Source organism: Schistocerca cancellata, chromosome 6 (genome assembly GCF_023864275.1).
Source record: "Schistocerca cancellata isolate TAMUIC-IGC-003103 chromosome 6, iqSchCanc2.1, whole genome shotgun sequence".
NCBI lineage: Eukaryota > Metazoa > Arthropoda > Insecta > Orthoptera > Acrididae > Schistocerca > Schistocerca cancellata.
Window position 1 is genome coordinate 135,512,336 of NC_064631.1, and position 21,542 is coordinate 135,533,877.

At 41.6% G+C, this 21,542-nt stretch overlaps 1 protein-coding gene across 1 annotated transcript in view; it reads right to left on the reverse strand.

The window, feature by feature from the left end:
- Positions 1–21,542, reverse strand: part of LOC126190967 (endoplasmic reticulum transmembrane helix translocase) — a 176,233-nt gene that overhangs the window by 61,866 nt on the left and 92,825 nt on the right. The window contains exon 16 of the mRNA XM_049931631.1: positions 14,886–15,014. Within this exon, the coding sequence (XP_049787588.1) occupies positions 14,886–15,014 (129 nt within the window). The remainder of the gene's footprint in view (positions 1–14,885; positions 15,015–21,542) is intronic.

Genomic DNA, 21,542 nt, shown 5'->3' on the forward strand with positions numbered 1-21,542 from the left:
AGGTTTTAAAAAAGGGATTTAAACTGCCTCACGCCACGCGTCAGGAAAGTGACCCGACGCCCAAATGGCATTAAAAAGTGCGAGGAGGATTTCTCTGTTGCGCATTGTGAGGTGCCACAGCATACTGTAATGGATCCTGTTGTGACCATGGGATGTGTCACGAGCTCCAGACAATGCAGAATCCAGCTCCCACATAGAAAATGGGCAGTTGTAAATTTCATGAGAAGTGGACTGGAAGTCCAGACTACATCTCTCAGCAACGGCTCTATGACGCTGGAAACCTGGATCCTGACTGGTTGTTGCAGTAACTGTGGCAAAATACGCTGCCATAGTCTGGGCAATGTCTCGTGGATCCATGTGGAGAGTGCCGTTATTCATTACAGCAGCTATGGGGCAACTCCCACCTCTGCCAGAAATTCTCCTGATGGTCTCCCACACAATGGAACTGTCGGTGGAACGATTAATGGTGTTCAGGAACTGTTGCCATGACCTCTTCTTGCTCTCACGAATAATGCGGCGACATCTTGCCCTCGCCACCCAAAAGGCTGCAAGATTATCAGCAGTCGGCCGACACTTGAACTGACACAGAGCTGCATGCCTCGTCCTGATTGCAGAGCGGCATTCGGCACTCCACCAAGGCACAGGTGGCCTCTTCCGGTGGCCTGTGAACTGTGGAATGGATGCTGCAGCAGCGTGGTGGACCGTTTTGGTAATATGATCCACCCACACCTCAACAGTCGCACAGTGTTCGAATTGGGCCAACTGGCTATAAAGTGTCCAGTCAGCTCCACTGAGCACCCATTGTGGTGGTCTCTTTTCGGGGCCCAGGCCATCTGGCAGGTGAATCCAGATTGGGAAATGATCACTGCCGTGCAAGTCAGCGACCACTTCCCAGTGAGCACTGGGGGCAAGAGCTGGAGAGCAAAGCGAGAGATCAATGGCAGAGAACGACCCAGTCGCTGTGCAGAAATGAGTACTCTGTCCTCAATTGAGCAAGTAGGCACAGGATGACAGGAGAAGCCTCTCAATTGCTCTACCCCTGGGGCAGGTAATTGCAGAGCCCCAAAGCACATTGTGGGCATTAAAATCACCACAAATAATGAATGGCTGGGGGAGCTAAGTAAGAAGGTCGGTGAGGGCTACTTCATCAAGTGCATCATGTGGGGGCAAGTAAAGCGAGCATACAGTCAATGGATGACGCACTTGCACAGACACAGCGACGGCCTGTAAAGTCGTCGTAAGTGAGAGAGGCGAGGAGGGGTAGTCCGTCCTGACAAAAATACCTACGCCTCCTCTAGCTCTCTCTCCACGCAGGTCGTCCTTTTTGTGGAGTGTATAGCCTCGTATCTCAGGGGAGTATGATGGATGGAAATAAGTCTCCTGGAGACAGAGACACAGTGGTCTACCCTGTGATAGTAGACGAAGTTCCTCCACATGCGTCCTGAACCCTTGCAAGGATAGGAGCCATCTATGATGGGGGTAGCACTTTCAACCTGTCTCTCTGACGGGGCGGGGAGACTGCTGCAGGTGGAGGGGCAGGCGTGGGGCGAGATGATTTCCCCACACATACATCGGATTCCATCAACTCTGGGGAAGAGTCAGAGGAAGCCTCACGGAAAACAACATCTGCATGGTCAGACGGTTTACTACGGGATTTGACCCGCTGTTGCTGCTGTATGGGAGCTTTCTGCGGTTTGGTGGGCTTTGGGGGAGCTGATGTGGGAGTGGTAATGGCTGTACTGGGCTTCGGAACATCCTCAGCTGTTGGAGGCGTCAGGGGCTGGCCCAAGTTCGCCACTGTACCTTTGTCTGCCATTCAAATAGGGGCTACTGGCTCTGAAACACTGGCTGCGTTGCAAGTGCACTGACAGCTGCATGTATTAGTGCCAACACTCACCACCTCTGTCTGCGTTGAGGCATCGACTTTTGGAGTAGGCTTCTGAACCAGGGAGGCAAAAGATGTAGCAAATGTGGGAGGTTGCATCGACTAAAAGATCTTCTTGGCCTCAGCATAGGGGATACGCTTAGTTGTTTTTATTTTCTGGACTTTGCGTTCCTCTAAAAATATTCGGCAGTCCCTACTCCAAACAGGGCGGTTCCCAGAGCAATTGATACATTTGGCTGGAGAGGAGCAACCAACTCCTTCATGAGCAGCTTTATCACAGTTGCCACAAGTCGCGTCGCCTTTGCATCCTAAGGTGGTATGCCCAAAACGCTGGCATTTGAAACAGCGCATTGGGGTCGGTAAATAAGGCCTCACACTAAGGCGAAGAAAGCCAGCTTTCACATATTCAGGAAGTTTTGTGCTACTGAAGGTTAGAATAAAGGAGTCGGATTTGACAAGATTGCCATCAACCCTCCTCATGATATGTTGAACATCAACGATACCTGCCGGAGCCCACTCACGTTGCAGTTCTGCCTTGGGAATGTCAACTAGATCCCGGCACGTCACAACACCTTTGCTGTAGTTCAAGGTGCTGTGCAGTTCAGTGTCTATGGCATACTCTCCAAGGCATTTAGCAGACTGAAGTTTAGTCGCTTGCTGGGAAGTGGAAGTTTCCACTAGCAAGGTCCCATTACGTAAGCGCTTTACCGATTTTAAGGAGCCACAGATTCCCTCCAATCCCTTTTGTATATAGAAGGGCAAAACCTTCTCGAAACTACCCTCCTTCCGTTTCACAATGAGAAACACATTCGGATTACCAGAATGCATTCTGTTACCTAAGACTGGACTTGTCAAAGAAATGCCGGAGTCAGGGGGACTGACTGCATGAGCCCTCTTAAGAGACTGGGTGTTAGAACCTTCCAGCGGCCCACCCTTTCCGCTGGTAGGAAGAAAAGAGGATTTCGAATGATCCATCTCGGTCCCACGAGTAGCTAGGGAACTATGAGTCCACCTAGACAGAGCCCCGCGTGCCTAGGTAAGCCTTATACAACTGAGGTGCGGCAGGTTCCCCAGAGGTTGCCCGCTAATGACTGTTCCACCTCAACAGCCATGCATCTCATCAGCGCGCAGCACACCTTGAGATTGAGGGGTTGTTTATAGAGGTTTATTCCATCCTCGCGATCCGGGCGGTCAAGCCAAGATCCCCACTCCCTGAGACACACAACATTCCACCGCCGCGCCGCATGGTGGTCGTTGAAGTATGCCCAGAGCTTACGGTGACAGAGGACTGGCGGCGCTTACCAGTCCCCAGCTCAGTAACCCTGGGGTCGCCAAGCCCGTACCCAGCAAATGAATGCTGAGCCCCTGGGGGCTTGTCCACTTGAGTAAGCCTCTCTCTCATTAACAACAGTCCTACACTAATTTTGCAGAATCCTTAAGGTTCACCAATCTTTCTTACTCTTGTTTTTTCTTTGCTTCTCTTCTGCCAAAAGGAGCACCTGATTTCCAAGTAATACTGTCTTTTTACCTTCAGTTGCTTAGTGAGGCCTTCCATAAACCACAATGCCATTTAACACAAGTAAGAGAAGTGCAAACAGCAGTGCCAAACTCTACCACATGTCCATACAAATACTGTTTGGACTGAATAACTTATTATCATTATGTCTCTAATGATAAGAGACATACAGACACAATTTGTAAAGACTGGTTTTATGCAACTCTCCAGAGTGTAACATTTATGTTGAATGGATCATAAGGTACCAGACCTTCAGTCCAAGCAGAAGCACATGGCAGTTTGGTGATGTGAGGCCTCCAGCATGATGGGAATGATGTGCTGGCTAGCTATTGGCTAACAGAAACCAAAACTTATATGGGCATAACAAAAATCCAGGCCTAGAGTTTTGAGGTCAGGAATGCCATAGTCACAGGTTGAGGTGTCTCACAGTGATGCCTAAGCAGATGGTTGTGTATTGATCACATGTCATACAAAGTGTTGCCTAACAGCTTAATTATTGTCAATCCGGGTAAAAATCATTGTTAAAAGACAACATGAACAGTCGCAAAACTGATGATGATCACAATTACTAAATTGGTCAGGAATGTGATGGTCGAGAATCACACATATCACATAGTGTAGTTAACAATGTAGGAAAAGCCAAATTGCTACTTACCACAAAGCCAACATGTCAAGTTGCAGACAGGCACAATTAAAATACATGAACGTAAAGCCAATACTGTCACAGGTTTCTCCTACCCCCTCAGTGACCGTGCCACCTGTGGAAGCAGCCTTGTCATTTACCAGCTCTGCTGCAATTACTGACAGCTTTTTATATTGGTATGACTACAGCCATCTGTCCACCAGGATAAACGGCCATCGCCAAACTGTGGCCAAGAGCGAAATAGACCACCCTGTGGCACAACATGCAGCTGAACATAACACTTCATTTCGATGGCTGCTTCACACTACCCGAGCCATCTGGATCCTTCCTTCCACAATCAGCTTTACTGAACTGCACACATGAGAGTTATCCTTACAACAATTCTCCACTCCCGTATTTATCCCAGCCTCAACCTACAGTAACATACGGTCCCTCACACCCTCTACCCAACAGTTTCCACCCCCCTTGTCCTGTCATCTCCTCCCCATTCTCATCTCCCACTCTGTTTTGTTTGCAGCCCTTTGCCAAAGCAACTGCTCATCTTTCCCCGCCCCTCTCCTTTTTGCTTCTTTTTTCCTCACCTCCCTGCCCCACAACCTCCTGATGCTGTGCCTGTTGGCAGTCTAGTCCCTCCACTCTCCACACAGTGTCAGGGTGTATACGTGGACAAGGAAAAAAAAAATCCCATATTTTTCCCGGATGTCCCGGTTAAAAAGAAATTTTCTCCCGGGTGAAAATACACTTTTTCCGTGTTAAGTGACAGTATACTTTCTGTCGAAACAGTAAAACTTATCAATCCTTTGAATGGACATGGTTTTATACAGCAGCGTAGAGTTTAGAAAACGAAACTCCGGGGGGAGGGGGGGGGGACACGTTTTGAAAAGATCTTTGATGTGCAGCGACATGTATGCTGCATATTTTCATATTACAAAAGTATAAATTCTAATTCCACCAATAGGAAAAGTTAATGGTTTAAGTTTATATATAGTGTTGCTACAAGAAAATCAAAGCTTTCGCATATAATATTTGTCTCAAAGATTAATAAGCTACAAGAGAAGCTATCACATATAATGTTGATCTGTTTGGCGCATGTTACACTTTAAGATACATCACACAATTACGCCAGTAACATTTTTAATACCGGCGTAAATCTCTGACCTTCCAGGCTCGAAATACTTCTAAATGGCTCGTCATCAAAGAGTTGATTTTTAAATGAGAGCAAACACTTTGTGATTTAAGTAATTCATCTTACATTCTCGCACATAGTTCATCTTGCGTTAAAGGAAATTTACTTTGAAAATAATGCTTTTCGAACCACAATTTGCAATATTTTCCCGTGACCTGTTTAGATTCATTTTAGCAGTTGCCAGAGAGCACCAGGTAAGAGGCGTCACAGCACTTGCACAGCTATGGTGACGTGGGAAGCCCCGAATTCGGGCGTGTAAAACATTGTAAGATCTTTTTTACATTATGTCCTACAAGAAACAAGACATCAGAAGATACTCCAAGAGCGTCAGAATTTTGTGAACCATACTAAAATGCACAGTTCGCCTTAAAGCACACATTTGTATGTCTAGATTACCAATGACGTAGGCCTTGATCCGATATTACACTTTTCAATGTGTTTTTCGGGATGTAAATTTTCTTGGAGTACCAGTACTGTATTATGTTTGGTTCTTTATTATGGCATAATGCCATACGTGCTAGAAGATGAAAACGTGCATTTGAAATGCAACAAACAGTTGAAACTAGCAAATAGTGTGGAATTAAACACTTCGTTTCAAATAAATTTACTGCCTCAGCAGGAAAGCTTAATAAAAGCCAAATTTCTTTAGCAAACTGAAAAAATAACTTTATTGTTCTGCAAGGCAATTAATGCTTGACTGACAGAAAGGTGGAAATAAAATAAAATCTGAAACTAGTAACATATTTTAGCCTTCCATAATTATGTGAATGTATTTTAATTCACTTGATAGCTTCCAGCCACAGAAATCCGTCTTGTTTTCATTTGATGTGAGAGCAGTAAACGAACAGGAAACAGAAAAATCACTAAATGTAAACACTGGTCACATGGAGACTACCCACTCCCAACTACAACTCAGACTGCTCTGTGTATCAGTCCCAGATCTTTCCGCTATAGCTCAGACTGCTCTGCGCATCAGAACGTCAATATTTTTTTTTTATTTAAGAAACGGCTTTTCAAAAATAAGTTCATTTTCTAGCGCACACCTTTATGAAGAGTGTGATACATAAAACATAAATCTTTGAGGGAATGTAAGAGATGTTATTTGGTCTTAAGTGTGCTGAAGTGCAGTGCCACGCCTCTTCAACAACATTCTTATACGGCACATCGCTATATTTCGCTCTGTGGAACTCAAACGTGTATATTTTGTAACGGATGGCATCAAACTATTTCAGGACAGTGGAAATTAAAATGTCCTGTAGTGCCTCTCCTACTCCCAGTCGGCCGGTTTGACATCTTGCCCCTTTTAAAAATAATAATAATAATAAAAAAAAAAAAAAAAAAAAAAAAAAAAAAAAAATTTAAAAAAAAATTAAAAAAAATATCGCAATTAATACTGGATGGGATTATTTGTAACCAAGAGAACAAATGCTCTTTATTGCCTATTAGCTAATAACTGCTCTTCTGAGTGACATAAAATTACATATAGGGTACTTAAAACCAGTAAAGACAAGAGACAGGCAAGATGGTACACATTTCTTCAATCCTTAAGTCCTAATGATTTTTCTCTCTGATCTTGCTACAGCTTTAAATGGCGTGCTTTTCTTTCTGCGAAAGAACTATTACCTCATCAAAGTTCGTCAATATGAAAAATCGAAATGATGTCGTCTAGTACTGAAAAAGCTGTTAATACAAGTAGTACCAAAGACTGGCATGTTTCTCGATTTGATTACGTCTACTTTGTCACCGTGTGCTGGATAAAACAAAATAGGCCTTTCTAATATTACAACAATTGTAACACACACCAAATAAGCGAGACTGTTTTGGCAATAATGATCATTATAATAGTATGACAATATAATTCACGAAGTACCAATACGAAATACCTGTTTGGCCTACAACAATCAAAAAGCTTTACATTAGTAAATAGTTTCACAATTCATTCATACGCTCCAGTTTCTCACACTCGAGACCGAAAAGTAGTAGAATGAAATTTTTGCATAAATTTGGAATCATCATATTCTTCCATAATTTGTGTGATGTCCCCATTTCTTCTCCTTCCTCGTCCTAACAAACAATCTCATCACTAATTCTGTAACTATTCCAACCACTGTCAAAACTCATTCTTTGGTTAACTTTACTAACCCTGCCACAATCACCGGTTTAGTTATCCAACGATTATTCTCCGATTAGGTGTTATTGTTGTTGTTGTTGAGGTCTTCAGTCATGAGACTGGTTTGATGCAGCTCTCCATGCTACTCTAGCCTGTGCACGCTTCTTCATCTCCCAGTACCTACTGCAACCTACATCCTTCTGAATCTGCTTAGTGTATTCATCTCTTGGTCTCCCCCTACGATTTTTACCCTCCACGCTGCCCTCCAATACTAAATTGGTGATCCCTTGATGCCTCAGAACATGTCCTACCAACCAATCCCTTCTTCTGGTCAAGTTGTGCCACAAACGTCTCTTCTCCCAAATCCTATTCAATACTTCCTCATTAGTTATGTGAACTACCCATCTAATCTTCAGCATTCTTCTGTAGCACCACATTTCGAAAGCTTCTATTCTCTTCTTGTCCAAACTGTTTACCGTCCATGTTTTACTTCCATACGTGGCTACACTCCATACAAATACTTTCAGAAATGACTTCCTGACCCTTAAATCTATACTTGATGTTAACAAATTTCTCTTCTTCAGAAACGCTTTTCTTGGCATTGCCAGTCTACATTTTATATCCTCTCTACTTCGACCATCATCAGTTATTTTGCTCCCCAAAGAGCAAAACTCCTTTACTACTTTAAGTATCTCATTTCCTAATCTAATACCCTCAACATCACCCGACTTAATTCAACTACATTCCATTATCCTCGTTTTGCTTTAGTTGATGTTCATCTTATATCCTCCCTTCAAGACACCATCCGTTCCGTTCAACTGCTCTTCCAAGTCCTTTGCTGTCTCTGACAGAATTACAATGTCATCGGTGAACCTCAACGTTTTTATTTCTTCTCCATGGATTTTAATACCTACTCCAAATTTTTCTTTTGTTTCCTTTACTGCTTGCTCAATATACAGATTGAATAACATCGGGGAGAGGCTACAACCCTGTCTTACTCCCTTCCCAACCACTGCTTCCCTTTCATGTCCCTTGACTCTTATAACTGCCATCTGGTTTCTGTACAAATTGTAAATAGCCTTTCGATCCCTGTATTTTACCCCTGCCACCTTTAGAGTTTGAAAGAGAGTATTCCAGTCAACATTGTCAAAAGCTTTCTCTAAGTCTACAAATGCTAGAAACATAGGTTTGCCTTTCCTTAATCTTTCTTCTAAGATAAGTCCACAAGGTCAGTATTGCCTCACGTGTTCCAGTATTTCTACGGAATCCAAACTGATCTTCCCCGAGGTTGGCTTCTACTAGTTTTTCCATTCGTCTGTAAAGAATTCGTGTTAGTATTTTGCAGCTGTGGCTTATTAAACTGACTGTTCGGTAATTTTCACATCTGTCAACACCTGCTTTCTTTGGGATTGGAATTATTATATTCTTCTTGAAGTCTGAGGGTATTTCGCCTGTTTCATACATCTTGCTCACCAGATGATAGAGTTTTGTCAGGACTGGCTCTCCCAAGGCCGTCAGTAGTTCCAATGGAATGTTGTCTACTCCGGGGGCCTTGTTTCGACTCAGGTCTTTCAGTGCTCTGTCTAACTCTTCACGCAGTATCGTATCTCCCATTTCATCTTCATCTACATTCTCTTCCATTTCCATAATATTGTCCTCAAGTGCATCGCCCTTGTATAGACCCTCTATTATTTATTTATTACGTTTTCAAAAAATGGTTCAGATGGCTCTAAGCACTATGGGACTTAACATCTGAGGTCATCAGTCCACTAGACTTCGAACTACTTAAACCTTAACTAACCTAAGGACGTCACACACATCCATGCCCGAGGCAGGATTCGAACCTGTGACCGTAGCAGCAGTGCGGTTCCAGACTAAAGCGCCGAGAACCGCTCGGCCATAGCGGCCGGCTATTACGTTTTCGTAAAATGCATTTTCCGTGCTATTCCCAGAATGGAACTTAGAAAGGCTGTTACCTGGGGAGTACAACTGGCCCTGTCAAGTGTAGCAATCTGGCCGACCGAATCCACCACATACACAAGCAGCAGTTGACGTTCACCGGTTCGGCTTTATTCCGCTCAGCTCGTGTAGCGCCGTCCCATTTTGTCTGCAGGACAATTAATTTCTAGATGCGACGAGGATTCCCCTGGTAGACACATCACTTACACTATGCACGCATTCAAAAATCAACTTAGACTGTGTTCAAAAATGTCCAAAAACCAGCAGAGGTGCGTTTCAAAATCATATGAATAATCGATGGCCCGACGTGCGCGCTGGATGCTAGGTGCTTTGTGAAACAAGGTTTTTTCCTCAAGAATATGAATTGGCCCCCCCAGATCCGGGCCTTCTGCGCACGCGTGAATCTGGCAGCAGTAAAATTTTTCTGGGTACCCCATGTGGCTGGTTGCTTATATTGTTGCTGCTTACACAGCCAAAAACTTAATTGAATCTAATGTGAACAGTTGTGATGTCACACTCATCGGAGACAATTTGTTGTTATGAAGCATTGCAGTCTCCCTAAAGCCTTTAACACATTTTGCTGTTGGCAGACGCTTGTACGTGCACTATGTTATTTTATATAGCGCCTTTCAATTTAAGTTTTATTTTCGTTTTTTTTTCGAGTATCGGTTCTTACCAGCCAAAATTACAAAAATTTAACTGAAAACTAAAACAACGAAAAATTCCCGGAATTCTAAAAAATTCCCGGGGTTTTACCGGTTTTCTCCTGGATGAAAAAATTTCCGGATTTTTCCCAGACCCCCGGTTGTCCCGGGTCGTATACACTCGGGGTGTTCGTCTCTCTCCTCACCCACACACTACTATCCTTCCCTTCCCCAACCCCTGCAGATTGCCACTTGCATCCCAGGTGACAGTTGCATTCCAGCTTGAGATGCTGGAGTTGGCAGTTGTGTGCACGTGAGGTGTGTGTGTGTGTGTGTGTGTGTGTGTGTGTGTGTGTGTGTGTGTTACCTGTGGCCGAAAGCTTTGTGTGTCTTAATTGTGCCTGTCTGCAACTTGATGCGTCTTCTTTACGGTAAGTAGAAATCTGTCTTTTCCTACATTGTTGTTATTCCTATCTACAGCTCAACTGTTTGATAAAGTGTAGTTAGGCATTTTTGGATTAATGTGCTGTATATTATTAGCGAGTGTAAAGTGTTTTGATACTTTTCTGCAATAAGACTTGCAGACAGTTTTTAAAACTGACATCTCTACCAAAAATTTGTTTGAAGTGTTTATTACTGAAGACAAGTTACTTAGTAGCCTACAATCTTCACAACAATACTCGGACATCTTGAGTCAACAAGGCCACGACCTGGAGCTGTTATCTGCTCTTTCATAAAAGATGCCACACAGGAAAACTCTGTACAAACTCTTATGGAGGTTTGACGGATCTGCACACCTCCAAACATAACACCCATGTTTATAGTCGATAAATGTCAGGGCACATACATATTAACATACGTTGAGTGTTGTAACACTAGTCCATCACATCTGAACCCGCTTACTGTAGTCATGCCTCATTCTCATGCTAAAATTTTTAACATGCCCCCCACCTCCACACACACACACACACACACACACACACACACACACACACATATTCTCTCTCTTTCAGATGTGTCCTACCCAACCAATCTCGTCTTCTTTTGGTCAAGTTGTGTCAGATCGCTTTCTTCCTAATTCAGCGCTCAGTACCTCTCCACTAGTTATCCAATTCAACACTCTTCTGCAGCACCATATTTCAAAAGCTTTTATTCTTTTTGTGTCTGAACTGTTCACCAATCATGTTTCACTTACATATAAGGCTACACTCTGAAAAATTATCTTCAGAAGACACTTGCTAACAGACTTATTTCTCCTTTTTAGAAATGATTTTCTTTCTGTTCCTCCCAGTTTACATTTATACCTTTTCTATTCTAGCGATTAGCAGTTATTTTGATGCCCAAATAAAAAAAATAGTCATCTACTATTTTAAGTGTCTAATTTTATAATGAAATGTCACTAGCATCTCCTGATTTTTTAAATGACATTTCATTAATGCTGTTTTACTTCCACTGATATGCATCTTATAACCTCTTTATAAGACACTATCTATTTCGTTAAACTGCTCTTCCATGTCTTTCGCCGCTTCTGACAGTGACAGTATCATTGATAAACCTCAAAGTTTTTATTTATTTCCATTGGCTAGCTCTCCAAATATATGCATTTAAGCCTTGTCTGCCAGTGTTTCTGATGGAACAGCACTCCTGGCCTCTAAGTCATAACAGGTCACAGACACTGGGTGTTATCATAGGGTAATCACAACGTCATTTGCCCCAGCTTTCCCACCCTGTCGGCTCCTCCAGAGGCCGTATAGATTCTGTAATGGATGGCAGCTCCTCTTTTCAAAGGACTGGGCAGCGTCTTCAGCAATGTCAGCTTGCTGCTTACATGTTCTTGCACCAGTACATCTAATTAGTCAGATGTCTTACAACACCCCTCCCTATGACATCACTTTGCTGAGTTGGTCACAAGAGCTGGTTTTTTTTTTTTGTCATGTGCAACATATTAAACTGATGGTTTAGTAGTATTCACACTGTTCAGCATCTATCTTCTTTGGAACTGGAATTATTACATTCTTCTTGAAAACTGTGCAAAATATATGAGACAGGCAAAATAGTTCTGTCATGGCTGGCTCTCACAACAATCACATTAATTCTGAGGAAATATTGTTCACTACAGGTGTCTTGTTTTGACTTTGGTGGTTCAGTGCTCTGTCAAATTCTTCTCTCAGTTTGATCTCTCTCATCTCATTTCATCCCCTTCCTCCTCCCTTCCCGTAAGATGATCTTGAAGTTTGTTTCCCCTGTATAGTCCTTACACATTCCTTCCATTTTTCAGCCTTCATCTGAGCTTTAAATACTCATATATGTGCTTCTCTTTCCTCTGAAGATCTAATTTTTCCGGTATGTGGCATCTATATTTCTCTTATTTATGCATGTTTCTCTAGCCTTGCATTGCTCCTCTAATTATTCCTGCTTTGCCACATTGCACCTCCTACTTGTCTCATTTTTTAGTGTCTGTGATACCATTTCCCTGCTTCATTTTTATATTTCCTCCTTTCATTCATTAAATTCAATATCTCATGTTATCCAACGATTTCTATTGGACCTTGTCATTTTGATTATTTGATCTTCTGTTGTCTTCACTATTTCATCTCTCAAAGCTAGCCTTCATCTGCTGTTGTACTCATCCCCCCATTTCATTTGATCATTGTATAATGCTCCCTTTACAACCCTCAATAACTCCAGGTTTTTACAATTTATTCATGTCTCCCCTCCTTAATTTCTTACCTTTCTGCAATTTATTGAATTTAAAATTGGATCTCGAAATCTCTGACATACCATTATCTAACCTATCTGAAACCTTCCGAGGCCTCCAGGTATCGTCCATGTATTCTACTTTCTGTCACGTTCTGTTTTCATTTCTTTTCCTGAGTTTATGTACTACTACTTTTCCTTCTCTTCCTTTTCTTAATATCAAATTCCAGTTTCCCATTACAACTGAATTTTTATCTCCCTGATCATCTGAATAATTTATTTCATTTCATCATAAATTCTTTTGACATTTGCAGATACAAGGCGTCCCCACCCAAACCTCCCCGATTTCAGAGACCCAGGAAAAAATCCACAGTAGATACGACAGTGAAAAATGCACCACATTGCAGAGCATCTCAAAGAATTTATTTAATTGTCATCAGTACACCTCTACATATGAACCATTTGTAGCACAAAGAATATAGAGTCTATATTCAATTTTTTGCCTAGTTCTTTGAAACATTTCCTCTGTTACTGTTGCAATCGCATTAGAGATATGATGTCGCAACGTAGGAATATCGTCCACTTTGGGAGCATACACATGGTCCTTCACGAATCCCCACATGAAGAAATCAAGCGGCGTTATGCCAGGTGAATGTGGTAGCCAGGTAATGGGTCTTCCGCATCCGATCCAATGATTGGGAAATTTTCTATCCAGGAACTTGCGAACAGCTGTTGACCAATGCGGTGGAGCTCCATCTTGTTGAAAAATAATGTTGGGTTGCAAGTCTTGTAACTGGTCCAACATGTAAAGATACACTGACCCACTCAGTGTTTGTTCCGCAAAGAAGAACAGTCCAACAATCCTGTCGTGCATTAGCCCACACTAGACATTTAGTTTAGAGCTGTTACAAACATGTTCAATGACAACGTGCGGATTTCGTGAACCCCAAATTCGAACATTATCCCTATTAACCCTTCCTAATAGATGAAAGGTTTCCCCATCTAAGAATAACCATCTTTCGAGCAAGCCGCCATCCATATCAATACGCTGCAGCATATCCACAGCAAATTGTTGTTGGTGTGGTTTGTCGTTCGGCATCAGATGTTGCAGAATTTTCACTTTGTAAGCACACATATGAAGGTGCTGGTGAACTACACGATGCAATGTTGATCGAAGTACATCAAGTTGCCTAGATGCTAGAAGAATTGACTTAAGTAGGCTTCTGAGAAACATTAATCTGATGTCCTCCATTGTCTCTTCTGAAACTCCGTAGCGTGCACTGCCAGAATGTTTCAGAACACTTCCTGTTGCCACAAACTTCCTATACCATTCCTTAATTGTTTTCACATCAGGTGGATCACATTCATACACAAACGATCATTTCTTTGCACAGAAATTAGCAATTTTGTTTCTGCAAACCACACTACTGCTCGCACACACTGCTGTGGAGTCGGCATTTTCACTTCACTGCACTCTGGCAATGATACTTGGCACTATTGATGTGGGAACATAAATTCTTTGAGAACAATGTGGTGCATTTTTCACTGTCGTGTGTACTGTGGTTTTTCTCTCCTGTGTCCTTGAAATCAGAGAGGTTTGAGTAGGACATCCTGTATAGTATGCACATAAACTTTTACTACTGTGGTGGATGTTGGTTTAGTATCTCTCTTGGCCATGATAATTTGGTCACTACGCTGTTTACAGTAGCTTAACTGCACTCCCATTTTCTTATTCATTACTAGACGCACTCCAGTACTGCCCCATTTCACTTTATATTTACAACTCTGTACTCACCTCACATAAGTCCTGTTCTTTCCACCACTGAACTTCACTAAGACCCAATATGCCTAACTTCAACCTATCCATTTATCTTTTTTAGTTATCCTATTTACCTACTCGATTAAGGATGCTGGTGACATGGCAAATATTTTGTAATCATGCTGATTACTGAATTTGGATTTTTCTTATTACAGCAATATCTACAACTAAATTTCAAGTTGTTGCATGACAATTTCAAATGGATCACCTGCACATAATGGAAATAAAATTAATGAGGCACGAACACTTGTTGCTCCACAAGTGTACTGAAATGCATCTGCAACCAAATAATCATAATCCAAGTCTATGAACTTACCTGAATATTCTAATACTGGAGCTGCTTGTCCTTAATGAAAGACATTTCTAATTTGAACAAAAAACTAAAAATTTGGCTACATTCTGAAAATCTGTCACATATATACTTACTCTTTTTTCTAGAGTATCCTTATCATGGTGCCTAGTTCCTCCAGAACTACTTTCGTTGGAGAAATTTCTTCTGAACCTTTTCTCCTCTGTTTGAGCTTGTGCATCTTTCCCATGGGGCCTCCACTGGCCCTAAAAATTATTGTGTTTCATTAACATCTACAGTTCTTGAGGAATAAAAGCAGAAAACATCCATCACACTAGGAATTATCAGCAATGTAAACATGAAGAAATGGTAACTAAGGTTTGTAATAAAATACAAATTTTAAAATGTAGTGATGTATAAAATCTTTCACTCTAATTTGTTTGTGACAGTGAAACATTGGTTAGAAAAAGGGAAAATTACAAAAATCTCAGTGTCACAAAACATTAAGTACATCAACATCTATATTCTGCAAGCCACTTACGTGTGTGACAGAGGGTATGTTGTGTACCATTACCACTTCCCTCCTCATGTTCCAGTAGTAAATGTCTCATGGGAAGAACGTTTGCTGCTAAGCCTCCACAGAGGCCTGAACCTCTGTTAATTTTACCTCCCTGGCCGTTTTGTGAGATGTACGTAGAATGAAGCAATAGATTGACTGTTTCTTCTAGGAATGTATGCTCTTGGAAATTTTTTCAAGCCATGTCAAAAATTGCATTCCTTTATTAAGTCTCTTTTTCTTTCACTACACAAGAATGAGAATATTGCTCTCATTGAACAACAAAACACTGAAGTTCAATCTTTAGGAAACCAACTTAACAGGAGACCTACTTGCTTACTGGTGCCTAAGATGAACATGATAACCTGCTCAGGATAAATGATTTCGGGCTATAATATAGTTGCGTTAAACCTGTCAAAAAATTTGGTACTACACAACACAATTACCTTTTAAATGGGATTTACGCGGCAAATAGACAAGTTCCACCTGATCATGCACAGGAGCCATTTCAAATGAAATGCCAAATGATCTCAAAAATAACTCCAAAACAGATATAAAATTTACAGTATCCTCAAAAGGTTTAGAAAACTGAGCTTGTAATTCTTTCAACGCCATGATAAATTCTTCGAAATTTGCATTTTCTTTAATGCTAGTGAGCTTAGGGAAATGGATGGTGTTTTATGTCAGAAGTTGTTCCTTCCAGAATGCAATTCTCTTTTCAAGTGCACCCACTTTCTCCTTGAAATCATAAATAAATTGCTTCTCACCTTGTAATGTCTTACAAAGGTCAGTTTGCAGCCAATTCGATTTAAAACATGACATATGCAATCCATTCCAAATCTTTTAATTTTTGTTCTTGCTTTCCTTTTTCCATCAGAAATTTAACAATTTTTTTGTTCAATTTCATCAAAAATTTTTGCAACTGACGATGTAATAATGCGTGCAACTTCAGACCATTTATCATTCATAGCACCAGTTTCATCATGTGCTCCACACCCACAAATTTAGCACATAGTGCAGAACAATGAATCCTGTACAAATCATCTGTTGATCATTGTAATTTTTTGCTCTTTCATGATCAACTAAATCCTTAAATTCTATTCGCATTGTGATACAAGAAAGTTTCATAGCAAATTTGTGGGAGCCATCAATTACACTACTGCATAATACATAATGAGAATTCTCAACCTTCTCTTCTGCAATACGCGTTCATTTTTAGAGGCCTATGATGATAGATTGCTAGATTGTCTGTTTTTGTGCAAACAGGCACTGCACCTGTGAACTTCCTTTATACCACAAAGAAATTGCGGAGGATAAACAGCGTTGACAAAATGATTCGGCCTAACTCAGGAAAGTTATTTCAACTGAAAAATTCTGTACAAATGGCAAGAAGAAAGTGTAACATTGCACTTCATTGCAGCACATCGTGCATGCATGCAGTTTTGCCTGCAGTGGCCAGCCCTACTGTAGAAGCATGAATGGCTTTAGGAAACATATGCTGTAAGTAGGAAAACTAAAGAAACCTTCGGTAAAATAAGCAGCAGCTGTATGAACAATAAGTGCTCCGATAGGAAGCTAGCACTAAGCAAACAGGTGGGCACTGGAAAGTAAAAGGAATATGTTTAAGGGCTCTATAAAGGAAAGAAACTTGATAATACAGTATGTCTGTGTGAAACCTCCCTGACTTAAAAGAAACTATGAGACATAGGTACTTGAAGTTTGAAGCATCATGTAAGTTAACTCAGAAAATTTTGTTTATGTTTTCCCTACACGATTCCTTTAGTATTGTTTCAGGTGCTAAATTTTTAACAAAAATAACTACATCTCATTAAAGAGCCCAAGCTGCGGTGTGGTATGGTCTGCAGAAACGAAATCATGAAATCACCCACTGCTGTCCAAAGAAATTACTGATGTGAATTTCAAAAGGGAACCTAAGATGTTACTACAATTAAGGCTTGGTACGAGAAGTTACTATCCATGGGAGAAGTAAACAGTCAGTCAGTTTCTGGCAAAAAAACACATCTGACAAGATGGTAGAGGGGATCAGGGAGACCATACAAAGAAGTCCATCAAAGTCAGCATCACAAGAGTTAAGCATCTGTTGCTCAACAGTTCACAAGGTGCTGCACAAATGACTTTGCTTGAATGCACATCTGGGGTCCGGAAATCCCTGACAGTTTTTGGGAACATGTCGAACATAGTGAAAAGGTGAAAGTGTGGTGTGTGCTGATGAAAGACAGCATAGTTGGACCGTTTTCCTGGACCAAACATTTCCACAGAATGGATAGGACGTGATGGATCAACCAAGTGGCTACCATGATCTCCGGACTTGTCTTCCCGTGGGGTTATGTGGACTGTACGTGACTTTGGCAATCTCCACAGAAGAACTGTGTATACAATAGCTTCCATCACAGTACTGTCTAGACATTTTATGGCTTATGAAAGGAACCCACACTGAAATTATTAATTTTTTTGTACAAAACTTACTTTGTTGGTTTTTATGATGCTACAAACTGCAAGTATCTATGTCTCCTAGTATTTTGCATTTTTAGTATGGGAAGAAAACTGGAAGTGGATGAAGATAAGGTAGGTAATGCGATACTGCGAGAAAAATCAACAGAGCACTGAAAGACCTAAAATGAAACAAGGCATTTGGAATAGACAACATCCTCTCAGAATAATATATCCTTTTAACAACCAATCTTTATAACTGTTTCACCTGGTATGGAGGGAATCTGAGACTGAGAAAATGCTCTCAGAGTCACAAAGAATTTAGTACTCCTAAATACCAAGAACGGCAGGAAGACGGGTCTAACTAGTGTCAATATTGCTGAATAAGCTGTTTATTATGTCATGATTTAAGATATTAACAGGAATTTTCAATACATTTAGACTGACCCCTCATCCATGCTTGACTGGTAGGTTGTTTCAATGAGTGACAAGCAGCAAAAGACTTTCCGATGGACTGATGTTAAGGTCTCCACAATTTGTCTGACAAAAAGGTTTCAAGCACTATCTGTGGCACATAAAAATCCTGAGCCATCTGTAGTCATTTGTCCTGTTTCTCAGCCTGCAGTATCCTGGCATTCATAGGGGGTACAACTACTGGTACTTGGCAGCTCCAATGTCAGGTGTGTGATGGAATCCCATAGTGACATGGCTGCAAAGGATAGGAAAAAAAATCCAGTTTGTACCATGGAGGAGTCATTGCAGATGTGGAATGGGTCCTCCTGGATGCCATGAAGAGCACAGGTTGCAGTCAACTGCAGGTGGTGGCTCATGTTGGTACGAATGACGTGTGTTGCTTTGGATCAGAATAGATTACCTCTGGTTTGTAGTGGCTATCTGAAGCAGTAAAGCAGTAGTTTTGCTTAGAAGATTAAGCCACAGACCACCATCTGCAGCATTATTGACAGCAGTAACTGTGGACCTTTGGTACAGAGCCAAGTGAATCAGAGGCTGAGACAGTTCTGAAGCAACACAGACTGCAGATTCATTGATTTGTGCCTTAAGGTGAAAAGGCGTTGGGATCCACTTAAAAAATCATGGGTCCATTACACACAGCAGGCAGTTAATTGGGTAGCGGGAGCAGCGTGGCGTGGAGTGGGTGACTTTTTAGGTTAGAGGGTCATGGAGAATTACAGACAGGGGTTCAGTCCCAAAGAGTGCAGGTCAAATACGGGACAAGGGTAGATTAACGAAATATTGATATTATAGTTTTAATCTGGTATAATTGGGTTTGGAAAGAATCAGAGTTCTAAGCACTAATAAAAAGCACTGAATCTGAAATTGTTCTAGGTGCTGTAAGCTGGTTCAGCTGGAGGTAAGTTCAGCTGAAGTTTTTCAGGTGTTCAAAAAGGTTATATGAAATTCAGTTGGTTGTAGCATGTTTGCTGCTGTCTATAGGGAAATTTAAGTAGATAGTTACTTTGGCTAGAAGTTATACTTGATAACCAGAATTAATTAATAATTAGTTCCCTTTACCAAGCCTCCACAATGAAACTGTCTCAGAAACTGGCAGAAAATCCAATGAGAGTCTGGCCATATGTAAAGCATATGGGGAGTAAGATATTATCAATACCTTCATTGTCGGATAACTTTGGTAATGTTACAAATGACAGCACCACTAAAGTGCCATTACTGAACACAGTTTTCTGAAATTTCTTCACCAAAGGATATACAGTAAATATCCCAGAATTTGAAACTGCCAACATGGACAACATAGAAGTAGGTACACTCAGTGTAGTGAGGCAACTTTTGTCATTTAATAAAGGCAAGTCTTCCAGTTCAGACTGCATACAAATTAGGTTCCTTTTGGAGTATGCCGAGGTAATATGACCTTTGATTTATCCGCGCAAAATAGAGATGATAGCGTGGCGGCACTGTACACAGTAAAGGAAGAGACCTTTATGCGCATGCGTGAATTTTGTCCCCGCCTTCCAGCACGTCAGTTGCTGCCTGTCGGTCGCTGAGTGAGGTGCTACACAACATTTTCGTCGGATTACCGATTCTCTCAAGATGACTGAATGTGTTGAGCCAGGATACTGCATCAAATTGGGTCAAAAGCTTGGTGATTCACAAAGTGAAACAATTCGTACGATTCAGCAGGTGTTTGGAGAAGATGTGATGGGTGTAACACAAATTAAGGAGTGGTTCAACCAATTCAAAAATGACTGCACGCCATCAGAGAGTAACCAGCATTGGCAGGCCCCAAACTGCTTGGAGTGCAGCTGTTGTTGAGAGGATGCAAAATTTGGTGATGGCAGATCGTCATTTGACTGTGTGGGAGATTTCCCAAGTGGTTGGACTGAGTAAAGATTCTGCACATGCAATTTTGCGTGATGATTTGGACATGCACCGAGTGGCTGCAAAATTCGTGCCCAAGTTTTTGTTGCCGGAACAAAAAGACCTCCATTTTGCCATTGCACAGGAACTTCTGGACACCACCAACACTGATCCTGGGTTTCTGAACACCGTGATAACTGGAGATGAGTCATGGGTGTATGGGTACGACCTAGAAACAAAAAGACAGCGGTCGCAATGGAAGCACCCCGAGTCACCAAGGCCAAAGAAAGTGCGGCAGGTGCGAAGCAAAATCAAGGTGATGCTGACTGTCTTCTTTGATGTCTGCAGAATTGTGCATCATGAATACACACCAGAAGGAGAAACAGTGACAAAGGAGTACTATCAAGATGTTCTCCGGCGACTCCGTGACACAGTCCGGTGCAAAAGACCAGACATGTGGACAGCGAAAAACTGGCAATTGCATCACGACAACACTCACACACATTCATCCCACTTGATCCAAAATTTCTTGGCCAAGCATGGAATTACAGCTCCTCGCCAACCTCCCTAATCTCCAGACATGGTTCCTTGCAACTTCTGGTTGTTTCCAAAACTGAAGATGCCACTGAAAGGATTCAGTTTTGAGAGAAGAGAAGAGATAATGCGATACATGACGACAGAGCTGAACACCATTCCAAAAGAAGACTTCCAGAGGTGTTTCCTGCAGTGGAAGGATCGGTGGGCTAAGTGTGTGCAAGCACAAGGGGCCTACTTTGAAGGGGATCGGGGCCTCACCCCGTCAGTTATTCGAGAAATTTTTCTGGCCAAACGTCAGATACTTTTTAGACAGGCCTAGTAGTTCCACATTTAGCAATCGTACTCAATCATTCATTCAACAAAAGATCTGTAGTTAAGGTCTAGAAAGCTGCACCGGTCACACCAATACACGAGAAAGGAAATAGAAGCAATCTGCTGAATTATAGACTCAGGTCACTGACATTAATTTGCAGTACGATTTTGGAACATATATGAACTACCTTGGAGGAGGGGATGGGTGTATTGACACACAGTCAGCAGGGATTCAGAAAATATTATTCTTGTGAAATATAACTGGCTCTTTATTTACACAAAGTAATGAGTGCTATTGACAGGTGATCTCAAATTGATCCCAATATTATAGATTCCCAGAAGGCTGTTGACACATTCCTCACACATCACTTCTAATCAAATTTTGTGTCTACTGAATATCATTGCAGCTGTGCGAATGAACTCGCAATTTGCTGTCAGAAAAGTCACATCTCATAGTAACTGACGGGAAACACCAGATATCACTTCTGTTTCCTTTGATGACTCCCCAAGGACCCGTTATATATAGACCCTCTGTTGTTTCTAACCTACATAAACAATTTAGGAGACAACCAGTAAACCCCTCGTTCTTCTCTTTGTATAAAAC